This window comes from Canis aureus, chromosome 32 (genome assembly GCF_053574225.1).
Source record: "Canis aureus isolate CA01 chromosome 32, VMU_Caureus_v.1.0, whole genome shotgun sequence".
NCBI classification, from domain to species: Eukaryota; Metazoa; Chordata; class Mammalia; order Carnivora; family Canidae; genus Canis; species Canis aureus.
The window spans coordinates 25,649,355-25,672,204 of record NC_135642.1 but is presented as its reverse complement, the minus strand read 5'-3'; the positions used below and the strand labels follow the sequence as shown (position 1 = coordinate 25,672,204).

Here is a 22,850-nt window from a genome sequence, read left to right as displayed (position 1 = left end):
TTCAAAAAGGGTGTTGCCTGTGTTCTTCTCTAGGATTTTGATGGAATCTTGTCTCACATTTAGATCTTTCATCCATTTTGAGTTTATCTTTGTGTATGGTGAAAGAGAGTGGTCTAGTTTCATTCTTCTGCATGTGGATGGAACTGGAGGGTATCATGCCTAGTGAAGTAAGCCAGTCGGAGAAGGACAAACATTATATGTTCTCATTCATTTGGGGAATATAAATAATAGTGAAAGGGAATATAAGGGAAGGGGGAAGAAATGTGTGGGAAATATCAGAAAGGGAGACAGAACGTAAAGACTGCTAACTCTGGGAAACGAACTAGGGGTGGTAGAAGGGGAGGAGGGCGGGGGGTGGGAGTGACTGGGTGACGGGCACTGGGTGTTATTCTGTATGTTAGTAAATTGAACACCAATAAAAAATAAATTAAAAAAAAATAAAATAAAAAAGAAAAGAAAATACTAAACCTTTTTTTTAATTGAAATAAAATTAACACACTGTTAACATTGGTTTCAGGTTTGCAACACAGTAATTTGACAACTATTCGTTATACTATGCTCACCACAAGTAGTTGCGCTACCATCTGTCAGCATACAATGCTATTATAATATTCTTGACTCTGTTCCCTATGCTGTACCTTTTATCCCCCTGACTTACGCATTCCATAACTGGAAACCTCTATCTCCCACTCTCCTTCACCAGCCCCTCCCCTCTGCCAACCACTAGTTTGTTTTCTGTATTTATGAATCTGTTTCTGCTTTTTAAATGTTTTTTTTTTTTTTTTTTTTTTTTTAGATTCCACATAAAAGTGAAATCACGTGGTATTTGCCTTTTTCTATCTGGCTTATTTCACTTAGCATAATGCCCTCTAAGTCTACACATGCTATCCTAAATGGCAAGATCTCATTCTTTTTTATGGCCGAGTGATAGTTCTAGTGTGTGTGTGTGCGCGCGCATGTGTGTCCATCCGTCTGCCCCATCTTGTTTATGCATTCATCCAGCAATGGACACTTAGGTTTCTTCTATATCTTGGTTATTGTAAATAATGCTACAATAAACAGAGTTGCATATGTTTTTTTCAAATTAGTGCTTTTGTATTGAGTAAATATCCAGTTAGTGGAATTACTGGATCATATGGTATTTCTATTTTTAAATTTTTAGGAAGTTTCCATAGTGTTTTCCAGATTAGCTGCAACAATTTGCATTACCACCAACAGGGTCCAAGGGTTCCTTTTTTCTCCAAATTCTTGCCAACACTTGTTATTTCTTGTCTCTTTGATGCTAACCATTCTGACAGGTGTAAAGTGATATCTCACTGTGGTTTTGATTTGCATTTCCCTGATGATTAGTGATGTAGAGCATCTTTTCATGTGTCTGTTGGCCATCTGTATGTCTCTTTTGGAAAAATGTTCATGTCTTCTGCCCATTTTTAAATTAGATTATTTGTTTTTTTTTGGTGTTGAGTTGTAGAAGTTCTTTATGTGATATTAATTCCTCATGAGATATGTCATCTGCAAATATCTTCTCCCATTAAGTATGTTATCTTTTCCTTTTGTTGATGGTTTCCTCTGCTGTGTGAGAGCTTTGTTATTTTGGTGCAGTCCCAATAGTTTATTTTTGCTTTTGTTTCCCTTGTCTTAGCAGGCATATTTAGAGAAATGTTGCTAAAGCTGATGTTAGAAAAATTGGTTCCTGTTTTCTTCTAGGAGTTTTTATGGTTTCGGGTCTCATGTTTAGGTCTTTAATCCATTTTAAGTTTGCTTTGTGTGTGGTGTGAGAAAGTGGTCCTGTTTCATTATTTTTAATGTAGTTGTCCAGTTTTCCCAGCACCATTTATTGAAGAGACTATGTCTTTTAAAGATAGATTTATTTATTTATTTATTTATTTATTTATTTATTTATTCATTCATTCATTCATTCATTCATTCATTTATTTATTTATTTAAGAGAGAGAGAGAGAGAGTACTTGTGTGAGCAGTTCGGGAAGGGCAAGGAGAAGGAGATAGAATCTCAAACAAACTTCCCACTGAGCGTGGAGCTTGACATGGGGCTTAATCCCATGACCCTGAGATCATGACATGAGCTAAATTCAAGAGGCTGATGCTCAACCAACTAAACCACCCAGGCAGCTCTTGAAGAGACTATTTTTTTCACCATTATGCCTCCTTTGCATAGAGTAATTGGCTATATTAACATGGGTTTATTTCTAGGCTCTCTATTCTGTTCTCTTAATCTATGTTACTGTTTTGGTGCCAGTACTAAATTGTTTGATAACTGTAACTATTGTAGTATAGCTTGAAATCTGGGATTATGATACCTCCAGCTTTGTTTTTCTTATTCAAGATTGCTTGGACTGTTTGGGCTCTTTGTGGTTCCATACAAATTTGGTGATTATTTGTTATTTTTCTCTGAAATATGCAATTGATTGAGCCACCCAGGCACCCCCATTATTTTCTTACTTTTAATTATATCCTTTTATTTTCCACTTAGAGAAGTTCCTTTAACATTTCTCATAAGGCAGGTTTAGTGATAATGAACTTTTACTTTTGTTTGGGAAACTTTCTCTCTCCTTCAATTCTGAATGATAATCTTGCTGCCTAAAGTATTCTTGGTTATAGGTTTTTTTCCTTTCATCACTTTGAATATATCATACCACTCTGTTCTGGCCTGCAAAGTGTCTTTTTTTCTTTTTCTTTTTTTTTAAAAAGATTTTATTTATTCATGAGAGATACAGAGAGACATAGGCAGAGGGAGAAAATGGCTGCCTGAGAAGAGCCTGATGTGGGACTAGATCTTAGGACCCTGGGATCATGACCTGAGCCAAAGGCAGATGCTCAACCACTGAGCCACCCGGTGTCCCTCGCCTGCAAAGTTTCTGCTGAAAAATCTGCTGATAGCCTTATGAGATTTCCCCTATATGTAACTATTTTATTTTCTCTTGATGCTTTAAAATTTTTCTCTTTATCTTTAATCTTCAATATATTTTTAGATGATTTTATTTATTCATTCATGAGGGACACACACAGAGAGAGAGAGGCAGAGACACAGGCAGAGAGAGAAGCAGGCTACATGCAGGGAGCCTGATGTGGGACTTGATCCTGGGTCTCCAGGATCATGCCCTGGGCTGAAGGTGGCACCAAACTGCCAAGCCACCAGGGCTGCCCAATCTTCAATATTTTAATAAATATATGTCATTGTGTGGACTTTCTTGGGTTCATCTTGTTTAGGACTCTCTAGGATTACCAAACTTGAATGTCTGTTTCCTTCCCCTGGTTGGGGAAGTTTTCAACTATTATTTCTTCAAATATGTTTTCTGCGCCCTTTTTTCCTACTTTTCCTTTAAGAACCCATATAATGCAAATGTCTGTTTACTTGTTGTTGTCTAAGAAATCCTTTAACCTATCTTCATTTTTTAAAAAATTCTCTTTTCTTTTTGCTATTTGTGTTGGGTTCTTTCCATGACTCTGTCTTCTAGAATACTGATCCATTCTTTTGCATCCTTTAATCTACCATTGATTCCCTCCAGTTTTTGTAATCTTCAACTCTGATTGGTTCTTTTTTGTATTTTCTATCTCTTTGTTGAAGTCCTCACTAAGTTCTTCCCCTCTTTTCTCTGGTCCAGTGAGCATCGTTATAACCATTACTTTAAACTCATTATCAGGCATATTGCTTATCTCTAGTTCATTTAGTTCTTTTTCTGAGGCTTTGTCTTATTCTTTCATTTAGACCATATTCCTGTCTCATTTTGGCGGACTTTCTATTTTCTGTGAATTAAGCAGAACAGCCGCTTCTAAAGTCGAAGGAATGGTCTGATGTTATGCATGATCATCCTCTGTGTAGACCATGTGTGCCTGGTGACTTTGGCTGCCTGGTTGGAGTATGGCTGGCTGGACTGGTAGTCTTGGGGAATTCTGTGCTGGAGCTGCTCTGGTGGGATGGTCTGAGCTGAAGTGGGTGTGGGCCAGTGTGGTCCTAGGACTCTCCAGGCACAAAGCACCCTGGCCAGACAGCTGAAGCTGAAGCAGGCTGGGTTGGAGTCCCAGGCTCTGTGAGAGTACCCTGACAAAACCACTGAAGGTGAAGTGGATGCATGCCAAAGGGTGAGAGTGGTCTTGAGGCTCAAGGGGCACTGTAGCTGGGTGTATGGAACCAAAGCATACACAGATTATGGGTCCTGGGATGTTCCACATAGAGGGCATTGGAAGCCAAAGCAGGCACAGGCCAGGAGGTCCTAAGGCATCTGCACCAGGTGTGCCCTGGCAATTTGTCTAGCGCTAAAGTGGTGTGGGCCTAGAATGTTCTGAGGTGCTTTGCACTTTTGTTACCTTGGCCAGAGGGCTGGAACTGTAGTGATTTCTGAACAGGGGTGTCCCTGTGCATGCTATACTGGGGCTACCTTGGTGGAACAGCTGGGGATGGCTAAAAGCCTTGGGCTCACTGAGGTGGTAGGTCAGCCAGGATACCTGGACCCTGCTCCTATCCACTCTATCAAGGTGGAGGGGAAACATAAACCATGGTGCTCGCCAGTCCTCCAACCCACAGGGTTGCTCCCCAATCATTTGGCAAGAGTTCTAGGCTGGTTCCTTTTAGTTCCCCTTTTAGTACCTTTTTCTGTGCCTCAGAGGTGATGAATGTGCTCATAGTCGGCCTTCAGTGCTATCCCTCCCCACTAAAGATTGCAGCTGTTGAGGGTGAGGATTCCCTTCATTACTGTGTTTCTTGTTGTTCTCTATGTGGTCTCTATATCTTTTGTTGTGCAGAAGCTGTTCAGTTAGCCCTCAATTGTTCTTCAAGAGGAATTGCTTAATAAATAGGTGTAGATTGGTGTGTCCATGTTGGAAGTGAGTTCAAGATCTTCCTACATCACCAACTTGGATTGGAACCCCATTATAAAATGTTAAAATAAAACACTTACTATTTATGAGAATAGTCAGTATCACAAACGAAACCATTATTGCAAATAAGGTGAAGATAAAAATGAAAACTTAAATGACATAAAAGGTATACCACATCTAGTGTACAGGACAATACCCTTACTTCCTTTTTAAGGACTTTAAAGTGAAATAGATTCTTTGGGCAGTCCTGGTGGCTCAGCGGTTTAGCGCCGCCTTCAGTCCAGGGCGTGATCCTGGGGTCCTGGGATTGAGTCCCACGTTGGGCTCCCTGCATGGAGCCTGCTTCTCCCTCTGCCTGTGTCTCTGCCTCTCTCTCTCTCTCTGTCTCTAATAAATAAATAAATAATCTTTAAAAAAATATTCTTTAATAGAAGAAATAAAAAGGTAGAATTTATATAATATATAATTAGAGCAAAAAAAAATACATAAAATCCCTAGAGCAAATACTCCACAGTTTACAAAAATAAAAAGTACTTAGAAGTAGAAAAAATAATTTTATACTTACAAATAGATTTCAAACAAGAAAATCTTTAACAATTTGTAGATTCTGGGATGGCTGGGTGGTTCAGTGGTTAAGTCTGCCTTTGGCTCAGGTCATGATCCTAGAGTCCTGGGATCGAGTCCTGCATAGGGCTCCCCATGGAGAGCCTGCTTCTTTCTCTCCCTATGCCTCTCTCTCTCTTGTGTTTCTCATGAATAAACAAATAAAATCTTTAAAAAAATAATTTGTAGATTCTTTAGATAAGAAAAATTGCCGGGGGATCCCTGGGTGGCTCAGTGGTTTGGCGCCTGCCTTTAGCCCAGGGCGCGATCCTGGAGTCCCTGGATCGAGTCCTGCATCGGGCTCCCAGCATGGAGCCTGCTTCTCCCTCCTCCTGTGTCTCTGCCTCTCTCTTACTCTCTCTCTCCCTCTCTATCATAACTAAATAAATCTAGAAAAAAAAAAAAAGAAAAATAGCCTTAATATATTAGACTTTTCTGTTAGACTATGAAGAGACACATAACTTCAACTTTCAGCTTTAGATGAAGGTTAAAGGGTAAAGACGAGATAAGAGATTTATTTTGTTTAGTTGAGATTGAGTGGCATAACATAGGGTGATAATATCTAGAGAGATAAAAATTTCTTTGCTTTCTTAAGATAAAAGAGTCTTCTTGTTCCATTGTCATTACCTTTTCCCACGTCCATTGTCCATTTGGCTTGTACATTCAGAGGTCGCTGGGCAGGTAGGAGTGAAGAGATGAGATAAAGAAGTTCAAGTATTAACTGATTAAAAGGATCACAGTGGCTAGTGTTAACAGTAAGCTTTGACAGTTCCCCTTTTCTTGGTTTTCTGCCCCACAGCTTTCAGCTCCTGATTGAGTATTCATGATTTACCTTGCACAGTTAACAGCAGCAGCTATATAGAGCAACTACAGAGAAGCTTTGGTACCTAAGCTCTGAGGGTAACCTAAATGACTAGATATAATCACTACTTTCCCTTTCCCCTGAATCCTGGCCTTTCACTTTATTTTTAAACAGTAAGAATCATGGAAATTGTTGGTAGCTTGTATTCTAATTAGCTTTATCTGATCTAACATAATGATTACCTAATAGTGAAGAACTACCAGTATTACAGGCAGCAGGAAGGACCCAGGTAAGACCAAGAGTCAAAACCATTGAAAATGTTATATATTTAACTCTTTAGACGAATAATAAATGGAGCAACAGACACCAGTGGGAACTTGAAAATGTGCTTTATCAGGGGGAATGTTAGACTCTTAAATAAAAAATTAATACCTTAAAAGTCAGTTTCTAAAAAGGACTTAAGGTGGCTTTATTCAAAGATTACTTGAAAATAATAAAATTTATTTAAATAGTCGCAAATGGGGACAGCCCAGGTGGCTCAGCAGTTTAGTGTCACCTTCAGCCCAAGGCCTGATCCGGATTGAGTCCCACGTTAAAAAAATTAAAAAAAAAAAAAGTGCCACATTGGGCTCTGCAGGGAGCCTGCTTCTCCCTCTGCCTGTGTCTCTGCCCACCCCCCCTCTGTGTCTCTCATGAATAAATAAACAAAATCTTAAAGAAAAAATATAGTTGCAAATGTCAGAGCCTTGCCTTATAGTGAATACAAACAATTGTTATTCAATTTTTGGAAAGTGAACAGAGATGTTACATAACATTAATTAAGGGTGCTTTTTGTCCATCTTTAAATTACAGCATTTTAATTATAAAATTATAATTTTTAAGTATTCATTTTTTAAAGATTTTATTTATTTATTCATGAGAGACATAGAAGGCAGAGACATGGGCAGAGGGAGAAGCAGGCTCCCTGCAGAGCCCAATGTGGGACTTTTTTTTTTTTTTTTTTTTTTTATGATAATCACAGAGAGAGAGAGAGAGGCAGAGACATAGGCAGAGGGAGAAGCAGGCTCCATGCACCGGGAGCCTGACGTGGGATTCGATCCCGGGTCTCCAGGATCGCGCCCTGGGCCAAAGGCAGGTGCTAAACCACTGCGCCACCCAGGGATCCCTCAATGTGGGACTTGATCCCAGAACTTGAGGATCACGCCTTGAGTGGAAGGTAGATGCTCAACCACGAAGCTACCCAGGCATCCTATTTTTCAGTATTCTTAATGCTATAAGTAGGAATTTATATATTCTAGGTTGGAGATTAGTGACTAATTTATTAGTAATTGTTTATATTTTTAGGAATTATGTTTTTCTTTTTATATTTTTGTTATAAAATACCTATGACAGATGTTAGGAATATAGGACTTTGTTGTTTGGTACCTTTGTTTATTTATATAACACTCTATTATTTGACCTCTAAAATCATTGCTAATTCTTTTTTCCTACCACATTCATCAAAATTTCTAGGTATTCATATTTGAGAACAACACATTTCTGTGCTCAGCATATCAGTATGTACTGTTAAGGAAAAGTGAATACGATTTGTTAATATGGAATCATCAGTTTATTTTATATGGGCTACTGGACAGTTATAAATTAGTAATAGATTCAATCATTCTTGAACCATCAGAGTTTGGATCAATGACTGAGAGTTGGACTGGATCTCACTATTAGTTCTTTACTTACCATCTACTAAAATGGGATTCCTACCACATCAAAGAATTTAAAAATAGGAGCTCCTGTAGTTTGAACCAGAAGTTTTCATTTTTGTCTTTTGTGGTAAGATTTTAGGGAGGCAGGTTAGAATATGAATCTAGTTCTATCCAAACAAGCAAAAGAAAAATAGATAAATTGGAGTTCATCAAAATTAAAAATTTTTATGTGTCAGAGGACAGACACTATCAAAGTGAAAAGATATGCCACAGATTGGAAGAAAATATTTGCAAATCTTATAACTGATAACACTCTAGTATCCAGAATACATAAAGAATTCTTACAACATAACACAAAAAAGATAAACAACTTAACTAAAAAATAGGTAAATGTGACTGGAGTAGACATTTCTTCAAGTAAAAAATACATATGAATGGTTATAAGTATATGAAAAGATATTCAATATCATTAGTAATTTTGAAAATGCAAATTAAAACCACAATGAGAGATACCAGTTCATACTCTCTAGAATGGCTGTATTTAAAAAACAGAAGTCAGTCAGTTGAGCATCTGACTCTTGTTTTCAGCTCAGGTTATAATTTCAGAGTCATGAAATTCTACCCTGCGCTGCCTTTAGCCAGGAGTCTGCCTTAGATTCTTTCCCTCTCTCTCTCTGCCCCTACCCCTGTTCTCACTCTTTCTCTCAAATCTTTAAAAAATAAAATAAAAAAGAAACAAAATAAGTGTTGGAGAGGAAGTGAAGAAATTGGAACCCTTAGACTTAGCAAGTAGGAATGGAAAATGGCACAGCCAGTATGGAAAAACAGTTGGGCAATTCCTCAAAATGTTAAACTTAGAGGTACCATATCACCCAATGATTCTATTATTGGGTATATACTAAGAGAATTGAAAACATATGTTTATATAAAAACTTGTATATAAATATTCATAGCAGCATTATTCTTAGTAGCTAAAAAGTAGAAACACCCAAATGTTCACCAACTGATCAATGGATAAATATAATGTGGTATATCCACACAGTCAGCTATAAGAAGGAAATAATACATACCATAACATGGATAAACCTTGAAAATATTACTCTAGTATAAATGAAAGAAGTTATAAAAAGCCACATATTGTGATTCCATTTATATGACATATCCAGAATAGGTAAATATGTATGAGTAGATTTATGACTGCCAGGGCCTAGGGGACTAGGAAATGACTGCTAATGAGTATATGGTGGGGTGATGATAATGTTACGGAATTAAATAGCGGTAATGGTTATACAATCTTGTGAATATGGTGAAAAACTTAAAAGGAAACAAAACTCTGGTTTTAGATTTCAGTGCTGCTTTTTACCAGTGGTATGACTCCTTTACATTCTATTTCTTTTTCTTTTTTAAAAGAGTAGAGCTGAGAAAAAAAAAAAAACTAAAAAAAGAAAAAAAAAGTAGAGCTGACTTACATAGCTTACATTAAATTAAATGACTACTCTTTATCTTTTTTTTTTGTTTTGTTTTTGTTTTTGTTTTTTTTTAACTACTCTTTATCTTATTCTTTTGAGTAAGAAAAAAATGCATGAAATAGAAGGTTTAAAAAAGAGAGAGAAAAGGAGAACTTTCTCTGACAAAAAAGAAGTCTCCAGGGATATAAATTGAATCAGGGAACACAGGGAAACCTCCCATGAGAATGGGTTACTACACCTCCTGACTAGGTAGATGAGCATTTAACAAAATGTCAGAATTAAAAACCTGGAGGTTCCAAGGAAACACAAGAGGTTAATCTTAATACTATAGGCAAGCATTCTAAAGAGATATCTCCAGTCACATGAAAATAATAACATTCATATAAAAGTGAGTATGTTGGCTTTATTTCAGGAATATCAGTTTTAAGTTGAACACACATAATTTAAAGGGAGGGAAATCACATGATTATTTCAGTACATAAAGCATATCTCCTAACTGAAGTAATCTTAGATGTGAATAAAAGAGAGTCAGAAAGCACCCATGTTAAATCAGAGCAAATAAAAGATCTAGACAGAATTGCAAGGTAAAAATAAAAGCACAACTGTGCAAACATGCTAGAGTAAACTAATGAATTAACAAAAGAAAGAAAAAAGAAATAGCATGCAGAAGATGAAGACTCATAACCTAAAGGACAGAAGGAAATATCTCATATGTGCTTCAAGTGGTAGACCTTAATGAAAAAAAACAAAAACAAAAGTAAAAATAAGAGTTCAAAGACAGGATGATAATACAACAAAATTAGATTAAATGTAAATTGCAGAACTCAGGAAACCAATTGAGGACTAAACCAACATAATTATAGAACAAATAAATTAAAAATAAAGAACATAATAGATATGGTTAGCAATTGAGTTATAGATAGAAAAACTACAGATATTTAGATTAAGTAGATAAGAAAAACAGTAGTCAGAAGAGCTAATTAATAGATATGCTGCTATAAGTTTCTGTAGTGTAATGATAACTGGTGCCCCCAAATACAGTACTCGACAAATAGAGCAGAAAAAGTATTCAAAGATGTGATAAAAGACAATTTAGCTGAAATAAAGAATTGAATCTAGATATAGAAAAGTAGATGGATGGAAACAGGATGGAAAAAGTAGAATAAGATGTGATACCATATTATCTTAAACATTCAATGTTTTTTTATTACATTATAATAAAGTTCAGTGCTTTTATTTAAAAATAGTATCCCATCTTTGTAAAGGTATTACTGTTGCTCTGTATTCCAGAAGGAGAAGTAGGTAGGTAATAATCTGGATGTCTGGAATGATGTTAACTTAATAGTAATGACAGTTTCTGGCTAGTGGCACTTGAGATATATATCAGTCAGGATCTAGTCAGGAGATAGAAACCATACCAGTTATTTTTAGTAGAAAGAATTTAAGGTATTGTTAACAGACATTAAACTGAAGTGGCACAATAGGATACTGAAGTTTCCACAGAGGTATCGACTAGGAAGCAGCTACCATTCCTAAGGCCACAGGAAAGAAGCTGGAATTATTAGAATGTGTAAATTCACAGGAGGGCCATTGTGGAGTTTAAACTCAAATCTCTGAGAAGAAGGTGTTGCTTATTCTAGTCTTGGTCTGCTTGGGTTGCAAGAACAAAGTATCTTGCAAGACTGGGTGGCTTAAACAACAGAAATTTATTTTCTTACTGTTCGGAGGTTGAGAGGTCCAAGATGAAGGTGCTAGCCAATTCACTTCCTGGTGAGTACTCTCTTTCTGGCTTGTAGATGCCCACCTTCTTGCCTGCGTCCTCACGTGGTCTTTGCTGTGTTTGTGCTCCACAGTGGGGTGAAGAGCACACTCTTCTTTCTCCTCAGGCTACTAATCACATCATAAGGGCCTGACCCTCATGACCTAATGTAACCTTCATTACCTTTTTCAAGGTAATGGGTCCTACCTCTAAATACTATCATATTGTGGGGTAGGGCTTAAAAATAGAAAATTTGAGGGGACACATTCAGTCCATACTACTCTAAATGATCTGGTCCCTCCCTATCTCTTTAACCTCTTCTAGTGGCATTCTCCAGAGTCCCTTAACACACTGGTCTCTCTTAAATTTCTCAAACACATTGGGCTTCTTTCTACTTAAGAATCTTTACATATGCTCTTCTCTGCCTAGAGGCTCTTATGCTGTTTACATGAGAGATTTGTTATCCTCCTATAAGTCAGTCTATTTTTTAATTTAAATTTTTTTTATCCTGTACATCTCAGTTTAAAGAACCTTTCTCAGAATCCACATATGTGATCAGGTCTCCTCTAATTGTCAACTCACTGAACTTATTAATCTATTACAAATGTGTATCTATATATGTATCATAATTTTATTCTATCTACTTTTTTAATGATCAGAATCCTCCACATAAAAAGTGTTTTTCAAATGGGAAAAAGTTCTCTTGATAAACTATTTTTTTTAGATCATGTCAATTCTGTACTTTTTGGGTTTTATTTTGGTAATGTCTATATAACATAAAACTTTCCATTTAAACAATTTTTAAGTATACAAATCAGTGACACTAATTCATTCACAATGTTATGTATTGATAAATTTTTAAGCCTCTTTAATTCACAGTTGACCTTTTGCTTTAGCTTGATCATATACTGTTGAGAAAATAATACATACATTATTGTACTTTGACAATTACCCTTAAGAATTTAAAGACCACATACCTTTAATGTCATAATTCCTGTTCTATGAATGATTTGTACATGTATTTAAGAAATGTCTGCATTTCATTGCAGACAGCAAAGGTTTGGAAACCACCTAAATATCCATTAATAGGGAGAGAGCTAGTTTAATGAATTATGGTATAGTCATGCCATGAAATACTATTCAGTCATTAGGTGATGGAACAGTTCTGTATGTAATTACATGGAATGATTTCCAAGAAGAAAGCAATATATAGAGAGCATTGTGTATAGTATGCATGCCATGGTTTGTGTACTCCTGTCAAAAGATACTATGCTGGAATTTATCTAGATTACCTTTTGGAAGATAGAGCAGAAACTAGTGGTTGCCTCAAGGATAAGAAACCAGATGACTAAAGCTTTGAGGGTAAGATAGAGACTTTCCCACTGAAAGAGTAATAAAAAATACTGTGAGAGTAGAGATGAATATTTCTGGCTGAAATTATAGGGAAGACTTTTTTGAAGGATAGAGATTTAAAAAAAAACTTAGTATAGCTTTTATCTAAGAAAAATAGAACACATATTAACAGATAATTATGATATTGATGTGAGAGATATAAAATGATTTCAGTTACAAGTGGAAATGTTACCTGGATTTTATTTTTTAGGTGGTGATAGTGGACTGGATGGGTTAGGAGGGCCAGGTGTACAACTAGGAAGCCCAGACAAGAAAAAACGCAAGACAAATACACAGGTAAATTGACATTTTCTTTAATAACAGTTTTTGTTCACTTATAAGATGAAGCTGATGAGGTAAACTTAAATTTGGTCATGGGTTTTCCTATCCTCATTCATAACCTAAGAGTGAATTCTGCAGTGATTTTTAAATTATTTTTTACTCTGCAACTAGTGGTTATTTGGTGGTGTATAGGCCTAAAGTGGATATTGCAAGAAGGAAACATAGACAAATTAAAATGCCTATTCTTAAATCTAACTTAAAAAGCATAAATATTTGGGACACCTGGGTGGCTCAGCAGTTGAGAGTCTGCCTTCAGCACAGGGGTGATCCCAGAGTTCCAGGATTGAGTCCCACATCGGGCTCCCTACATGGAACCTGCTTCTCCCTCTGCCTATATCTTGACCTTTCTCTCTCTGTGTCTCTCATGAATAAATAAATAAAATCTTTTTTAAAAACCATAGATATTTAAAAGATTTTAAAATAGATGGACACAGGTTTAACCTGAAGCACTGTTCAGCTGTTAGAATGATTCAGTAGAATGTACATATCATTAAGCAGTCACAGAAGTATCTTTTGTATATAACCTGTGCTGGAATAAATAGTCACAAAAACCGGCTTTTTTGGTTTTATCATTTGAAAATTTGAAGCCCTGTTTTATTTTATTTTATTTTATTTTATTTTATTTTATTTTATTTTATTTTATTTTATTTTATTTTATTTTATTTTTAATTCCATACTTTATTCAGCTACCTTCATTTTTACTTAACAACCTTTTTCTTTTCTTTTTTTTTAAATTTTTATTTATTTATGATAGTCACACACACACACAGAGAGAGAGAGAGAGAGGCAGAGACACAGGCAGAGGGAGAAGCAGGCTCCACGCACCGGGAGCCCGACGTGGGATTCGATCCCGGGTCTCCAGGATCGCTCCCTGGGCCAAAGGCAGGCGCCAAACCGCTGCGCCACCCAGGGATCCCTACTCTGTTTTTATTTTAAAGACTGTGAATAAATATGATGTGTGTACAGATTACTTTTTCCCCATTTTGGCTACCATGTGTTAAACTTGCAATGTGGCTAAAACTAGAACTATATTTTCCATTCTGAGGCCGGAAGCATAGTAGTTAGTGCATGGGGAAAACTTTAATAGCTACTCCCTGAAGTTAAGCTAGTAAAAAAAACTTAGATCCTATTTATAGTTACTTAATTTTATTGTTTAAGTGAAAGATTCTAGAATTATGGTTACGCATATTAAATGAAAATTATATAATGAAGCTTCTTTTGAAGATTAAATACCTTTGGAATTTGAAGTAACAATGAGTTTGAGCTCAGAAAAGCATACCTTCTTTCCTTTTGTAAAGGAAAGAAATATACACATTTTAATCATTAAATATAATTAAGTATGAAAAACTATTTAGAATTGAAAGGTCAAATGAAGAATTAGATTTTCATAACACATAGCAAGAGAAATTTGATTAAAGCTAGGTTCTTACATGTTAAGATAGCAGTTTTAATGACTTCTTTGATATAAACCTATATTTTACTCTACATTCTCATTTCAGGGGCCTTCTTTTCCTCCATTGTCTGAGTATGCTCCACCACCGAATCCAAACTCTGACCATCTAGTGGCTGCTAATCCATTTGATGACAACTATAATACTATTTCCTATAAACCACTACCTTCATCAAATCCGTATCTTGGCCCTGGTTATCCTGGCTTTGGAGGCTATAGCACATTCAGAATGCCACCTCACGTTCCTCCAAGAATGTCTTCCCCATACTGTGGTCCTTACTCACTCAGGAATCAGCCACACCCATTTCCTCAGAATCCTTTGGGCATGGGTTTTAATCGACCTCATGCATTTAACTTTGGGCCACATGATAATGCAAGCTTTGGAAATCCATCTTATAACAATGCACTGAGTCAGAATGTTAACATGCCTAATCAACATTTTAGACAAAATCCTGCTGAAAACTTCAATCAGATTCCTCCACAGAATGCTAACCAAGTATCTAACCCTGACTTAGCATCTAACTTTGTCCCTGGAAATAATTCAAATTTTACTTCTCCATTAGAATCTAATCATTCTTTTATTCCTCCCCCAAACACTTTCGGTCAAGCAAAAGCACCACCTCCAAAACAAGACTTTAGTCAAGGAGCAACCAAAAACACTAATCAAAATTCCTCTACTCATCCACCTCACTTAAATATGGATGACACAGTGAATCAGAGTAATATTGAATTAAAAAATGTTAATCGAAACAATGCAGTAAATCAAGAGAACAGCCGTTCAAGCACCACAGAAGCTACAAATAACAGCCATGCAAATGGGACACAGAATAAACCACGGCAACCAAGAGGTGCCCCAGATACATGCACCACTGAGAAAAGCAATAAATCCTCTCTTCACCCAAGCCGTCATGGCCATTCTTCTTCCGACCCAGTGTATCCTTGTGGAATTTGTACAAATGAAGTGAATGATGATCAGGATGCCATCTTATGTGAAGCTTCTTGTCAGAAGTGGTTTCATCGGATCTGCACTGGAATGACTGAAACGGCTTATGGCCTCCTAACTGCGGAAGCATCAGCAGTATGGGGCTGTGATACCTGCATGGCGGACAAAGATGTCCAGTTAATGCGTACTCGAGAAACTTTTGGCCCACCTGCAGTGGGCAGTGATACTTAGTCACAGGAATTAAAGTTTTTTTTTCCTGTGTCTTACAGAGGTTTGGTGACACAGGATTTTAATGTTTGACATTATTTTTTTAAATGCACATGCAAAAAGATTATTTGCCTTTTAGTTTTTATTAATATTCTACTTCATCACCAGTGCAAATTTTGTATTGTCTTTGTTGTCTTAAATGAGACTATTGTATATGGGGGTGCTTTAGAAAGTACTATACAAATAAATGTTAGTTGTTGTTGTTAATCATAAACATAAAAGCCTCTTGAAGCTTCAAAATAATATATAGCAAATGTAGGCAAGTTTTGACTTTTAAAAGTTAGAATCATTGAAAAATGTACATTGCAGAGCTGAACTTTGGCAATATTACATTAAACAGTTCAAAAATCTTTCAAGTATCTATTTGACATGTTTTCAGAAAAAAGTATATGTAGCTATAACATGGAAGAAAGCATACATTTTAATGGATGTTTTAAAAAGATAATAGGGTATGATACCAGATTTCTTCCCATTAGGGTCCTTGAAACTAGTGATTTTTCTATTTTTGAGTCAGTCTTTCCAAGATATCTGTTTGTACAGATACGAGATGGATGTTAGCATATAGTAGATGCTCAGTAAGTATTTGTTGATTAACTTGTGGATTGTACCACATGAAATTGCTAATATTAGATCAGTTGAAAAATGACTGCAATTAGAGTTGAAGTGAAGTATGTTTCTAGTTGTGCTGTTTAGAATTTTAATAGTATGTTCTTCAGTTTCCTTTGATTATTGTTATTTTATTATTTTCCAGAGAAATAACATAATATCCTCGGAAGATTTGTGAATACGTCTTTTAATATGATTTCAAGCCAGGACATACTGCAAATGAGATAGGTGGAAATATCAAATTGGCCTTAGAAGGCTCAGCTGATAAAAGAACTGCTCAGTGGTGGTTTGAAAAATCTTGTTATGGGGATCTGGATTTAAAGACAAGCCTCAGGGGAGATGAGACTCCATTTTGAGCAAAGACCAATTAAGAGCCAGGGTGAAAGCTAACTTACAAACAACAATTTCAAGGCCTTGAAGTAGGAGTTTCTCTGGTGACTGGGGAAAGTGTAAAGATGGACCCAAGAACATCCTCCTGGGAGATGATCAAGAATGGAGACAGAGGTATACTCATTAAGATTCAGAACAGTGGAAACCTGTTTTTAGAGCGGATCATGACCTGTGACAAAAAAAGAAAAAGAAAAGAAAGAAACTGTATGACAATTCATAGCAATTCATACAATGGTTGGATGTTGGTGAAGCTCCCAAACTTGGGCCACCATTAATGATTGTAACCAAAAAAGTTCTGAAGACCATGTGGTGATCTGCGAAAGATAATTAGTTACTACTGTTTAAACCCTGGTGAAATGACAGTAGCAGCATATTGCCAAGAAATTAAAATTATGCATGAAATTTTTGATTAAAAAAACATCGTTTGGTTAATAAACATGAGCCCACACTTTTACATGGCAGCACTTGACCTCATATGTCAGAAGCGACTAAAGCAAAGTTAATTGAATTGGGATATTAAATTTTGTCCTGTCCATTATAGTTACCAAACCTTTATCCAGCAAACTACCATCTTTTTCATCATGTGAAGCTTTCTTATTAAGAAACGTGTTCTCCAATTAAGCAGTAATTGGGGAATATGAACAATTTATATAGTTGAACAAATGACAAGTTTTTAAAAAATCAAATATTTAATATCCTAGTAGAAAATTATTAATGCTCATGCATATTTTGATTGAATAAAACTTATTTTTTTAAATATAGCATTTTAATTTTGACCTACAAAAACAGCAATTTCATATGGTACAAGGTAGTAGAAGGTTTTCTCCATTTACCTGTGACTAGTTAGAGGTGAGTACAAAATATTTTCAATATAGTTGTAAATTATATATCTTTAAAATTTTAGGAAATGAAATGGCATAGACTCTAATACTAGGTACTCCTTGGTGTGACAACTTTACCAATTGAAGCAGGTTAAAATGCAGTATTTTTAGCTGACTCTGACATTTGATGTGTTCAGTAGCATACTTGAAGATCCCATGTTGCTTACTTTATAGTTTATATTAGAAATACATGATTTTATAAATCTTTAAGGACCTAGTTCTTGAAATCCTAGTGAGTGCTGATTTTGAAGAAATGATGCACTGCATGCTACAAGCCCAGTCTTAGCATTGAATCATGGTTTTTATGACAACATAGTTAGATATTGAATAGGATCTTCCAGTGTCCTCAGAAGTTAACATTTTACATGGTAGTACTTGAGTTGTACTTATTGTTAAAATCAATTCTGCAGTTTCTTAAGCCATCTGTTGGTTACAGTTTAAGTAGTTTTGTGAAAGTAAGGTAACTTCTTCCAAGCTAGTCTAAAGGTACTTGATTTGTAATGTGATTCTTTTCCGTTTCCAAATAGTTTTTGAAAACTTACAAGTGAATTTTTATTCAAATGCTTAGGTCTTCAGAGCACCTTATTTAAATAAGAGTCTGTAAATATTCAAAAGAAAAACCCATGATTGACTACCAGTGAGTCATGGGCAAACTATAATCATAGTTTGATCAAAGTTTGTGAATCTTTTCATGTATTTGAATTACTCTTCTTAACTAGTTCGACATTTGTCTCTATGTGACACTAAGTCAAAAACTACGTAGATGGTTTTTGATAGGAAAATTGAGGAACTATAAGAATGTTCAATTTGACCCAAAGAAGGCTATTATACAAATTGGTATGGCTTTGTTAGGACAAGTGATGAGTTGCCCTGAACATTTAAAAATATTAAGTAATGGAAAGAAATACACATAGGTGGAATAATCTTCCAGTAGCACTGCACCTTTTTTCATGTAATCCTTTTCCTTCATGAAAGGCCTCATCTCACATGCACACATATACACAAAGGCACATATACACAACTAAGAAGGAAATCGTGAAGTTTCTCTTATATTCTCAAGTTTTGTCTAAGTTTAACTTGACTAACTCTCAGCAATGAGGCTTTCTCATGACAGCTAGGTTGTTGCTGATAGTTTTAAATCGTCAGTTCCTTTCCCAGAACTTGCTTTATTCAATTCAGTAGAGAATTCCTAGTCCATTTGTTCTAGATGCTACTGGACTCACTAATGCTGAAACAGCTTAGCTGAATAAAAGAAAAATTATTCAGATAGAGTGTTTAGAATTAGTTTTGTGAACAGTGTTTTCCTTTGGTGTGAAATACTTTTATAGTACTGCTATTAGGATTCTTGTTATCCAGATTAGGAGATTATGTACATAAAGCAAGATTTTCCTGTAGTAGGGTTTATTCTTCATAGATTAGCACAATATAAAGAAATCATTTTTTTTAAAGACTTCCAACTCTGCCTACTGGTAGGAAAAAACCTCAATAGTGTGGGTCACCATGAATTCTGCTGACTTTAATCATCCAAATAAGTATCAGGAGTCCTTATCTAGTATTCTTTCAAACTTGTTTGTCTTGAACATATTAAAAATGCTAGTACTTATTGTCCAGCATACTATAGTAATTGTATTTAACAGGAAAAAATATGTAAGTAATGATTTTTTCAAGGGAGCTCTAAAGAATTTTTGGATTTCATTTTCTTACAGTGTATAGAGGTTTCATATGCATGAACATTTGTGCTATTTTAGTTTTTTTTTAATTAAAAAGTTCGATTAAGAGCATCCAGGCTCCCAAAGTTCATTTGTAAATAGTAGTTTGGAACGTTATATAAAATAATTAGATTGTTAGGAAAGCTCATAAAAGCTTATTTAAACCATAATGTAGTTAACCAGTAGTAAACCAGCGCTCAGTTTTCTTTAGAGAACCAGTCAATGTAGGAGGTAGAAAGAAACAGAGGTCTTTCCTTTTTCCTAATGTGATTCAGGAGAGTTAAGTTTCTTGGTGTTAGTGTTTCCTAGTTGCCCTCTTTCCATCCTAAACCCTCCGGCGGAATACAATACAAGCCAACTTGCCTTTTCCCCTAATGGATGCTCTGTGCTTCAAAATTTCATCTTTCCTCCACTTAGAACTCCCATTTTTTTTTCCTGTGGTTATGGCTGGCCAGGTTTAAGGGAAAAATGTTTTCCACCAAAATGCAAATGAAGATAGTGAAGAAAGTGGGATTAAACTTCCTTTTTAAGGCTGTTTATTCAGAATAGATTTTTATCTAAGATTTCCAACAATAAGACCACATTTCAGGCATTGTGGGAAGCAGTCTTTTTATTGAATTGATGGATGCTATCTTGAGAGTACTTCCCAATTTCCTTTAATTGTTTGGACTTTTCACAGTTTTCTTTCCTCAACTTTTGAACTCAGAGTTTTCTCACTTCCAAATGTTAGTAACTTGCCCCTTTTGCCTATTCTGTTTATCCAGTAGAACAGTATAGAAGTCGCATCTGCATTTTTCTAACTCTTGGTACAGAGGTGGAAGTTTAGAGGTACTCCTGGAGTAAGGAGACTAGGGCTGGCATTAACATCTCCCAGGACATAGAGTCTAGGGGAAATGAAAAATGGCTATCTCAGACATGAATACATCAGAGGCCTATATTTAGTTTAAAGTTTTTAATGAAACTCAATGGATAATCTTTGTCATAGTTTGTCAAAATCCATTACTTGCAATTATATTAAAACTTACTCTAAATACTTGTACTTTCCTTGTTCTGTAGGTGATATAGATGATGTTGCTTGTTAGTTAAAATATCTTTTATAAAAGAAAGTCCTGCTTCTTATCATGATGTATGTGACTTAAATGACTGTTTCATATTAAAACTATTTCTTCCTTATGTACTGTTTACATATACCTCTTTTTGGGATATTAGTTCAGTACTTTTATACAAATCTGAGTGTGTTCCACATTGGTGACATGTATTTTTGCAGTAATTTTTTTGTTTTGTTCTTAGAGCATGTCTAAAGTAACACATGCACTAGTGCTGTGGTCTGTGGCAAAATTACTGTAATTCAAATTGGAAAATAAAATGTTTCCAGACTTTGTCCAACATTTATTCCTATGGCAAAGGAAATTACTATGTAATACTAATTATTTCTTATGCTGGTATGTTTAAGCTACTCTATGAAGTATGTGAAACATCAATATTTATGGATTAGTAGATGGCCTGATGTTTTGAAATGGGAGAGGGGGTAAAATTAGCAATTCATAACACTCATAATACAATAAATACTTCTTAAAATTTTTATTTTCCTCTCACAGTTATCACTAAGGAATTATTATCTTAATTGATTGTGCATATTAGGATTTTTTTAGCCTTTACCATTAAAATTACATACTAGACTTTGAACCTACTCTGATATCTTCCAGCCAAAAAAAGATTCCATTCACTTCACCATAGCAAAATAAGTAGAAATGCTAATATTCATTTAAAGCTGTTACAGTACCATAAAAGTCCTCTAATTTACTTAGAATTTGTAACCATTGATCCAAGGCTTAAATGGTGTTTACTTTGTACTATCTGATGAAAAGATTTGTTAATGAAAGTCATAATGAAGATTTTAAAGAAAAAAATGTTTGATCTTGGAAGAACGTTAAGCTTTATAGAGCATTTATTTGAGAATATCATTTAAAAAAACATTCTTTTGTCTTTAAACAAGTACCCAAATGGATTGTAATATGTAATATTTGGCCAATGCAAATTTGTATATTTGAAATTGTATACTTGAAAGCAAAAAAAAAAAAAAAAAGAATGCTATGAGTGCTTAAACTGCATATCTTTTTAAAGCATTCAAATTTTTAGACTTTTATCAGTTCAAACTATCCTGAATAAGGTTTTACTATATTAGTGATGTATATTACAAGATAAATGTTTACCTATGTTACATAAATGATATCTCTATACAGCATCATTTTTGGCGTGGTTATGTAGTGTATTCTGTAATTTGATTAATTATTGATAAGACTGACATAGCAATAAATCTGATTTGGTTCTTAATGTTTTTAAAAATGCCATGTATCATATGGTAGTATAATTCCATTATATTTGATTTGAATGTCCAGTGTTTACATGGGTCTGTTTTGGGGGCTAAAAATTTAGAATTACATGTTAAGGATTAATTTTTTTCTTGGTATCTTCACATACAATCTCTTAGAAATGAGTCTGTTTCTATTTAAATCATAGAGGTTTAAAGAAGTATTAGTATTAAATGATTCATGAATTGCATTGTGGAAAAATTTTAAGTTATGAAATGACTAGGTTACCCCCAAATTGTTTATTTTTTTTGTATGGTTTTGTACAAGTTACAGTTTTCAGAGAAATAAAATTGGCTTGGTAACTGATTGAATATAGTGAATAATGGATAGTTTGTCTAAGGGCTTCCAAGTATTAAACCAAAAATTATCAATTCTGAATTACTTTTTAATAATTACTATTAATAGTGGTAAGCCAACTTTACTTTTTCTTTTTAAAATCTTTAATTCTTATAATTTCCTCCTTTTGATCCCTTTCTCTCTTCTTTAAACACCATGGTAAAATTTAAGAAGAATTTATCTTCCACATTTTAGTTTTTTATTCTGTAGATAAGTAGCAAGACAAATAGAGGTTCTATCAAAACAGTCCATGTTATTGTTGGCCATTCTTTGTAAGGCTCATACTAAATGTCATTTGTGCATTGTATAAAGAATGTTATTTATCAACATTTAGACCTACTATTAGTAGAAATTATATGTGGCAGGCTTTCTTGAACAATATGTATTGTAAGTTTGTTCCTATAGTGTTATGCTTCGGATTCTTTTGAATAAAGCTAGTTTTTAAAGAGAAAAACAACTGTTTTTTTAAGTGCTTGACATTCAACAGAACAATCTTAGGTTATAGGTATGACAGTCGTGGTTTTGAGTAGGAAATGTTCCAGAAAACATTTACCAGGGCAATAACCTGCAACTTACAAGGAATTTTATTTTATTTTAATTTTTAAAAATTTTTTAGGAATTTAACTTTATACTGAGGACCAAGCTAGTATTTTTGGATAGGTCGTGTTATATGCATTCTTTTTTTTCCCCTGTAAAGTTTATACATAACACTGAGTCCTCAGTTTCCCTTAGAACATCTGAGCATAACCTATCTCTGATTGATTTTAACAAATTAGGACTTCAGTTCCGTTAAGAGAAAATTAATTGGAGAAAAGTTCTACAACCTCAGCAGCTTAACAATCCCTGAAACAGAGACACCACTATAGCAATATTAAGAACAAACTTGCCTGAATTGTAAGATCAGGTTTACAAAAGACCTCCAAAATTTGTTGGAAATAACCATTAGGTTTCTAGAGTCTTACATGAAAAGATGTATGTAAATGTGTCAGTTGATGC

General features: G+C 34.9%; 1 protein-coding gene across 1 annotated transcript in view; it reads left to right on the top strand.

Moving 5' to 3' along the window:
• PYGO1 (pygopus family PHD finger 1) overlaps nucleotides 1-22,311 on the top strand; it is a 31,451-nt gene extending 9,140 nt beyond the window's left edge. The window contains exons 2-3 of the mRNA XM_077881186.1: nucleotides 12,770-12,855; nucleotides 14,400-22,311. Of these exons, the coding sequence (XP_077737312.1) occupies nucleotides 12,770-12,855; nucleotides 14,400-15,524 (1,211 nt within the window). The 3' untranslated portion in view covers nucleotides 15,525-22,311. The remainder of the gene's footprint in view (nucleotides 1-12,769; nucleotides 12,856-14,399) is intronic.
• The last annotated feature ends 539 nt before the right edge of the window (nucleotides 22,312-22,850 follow it).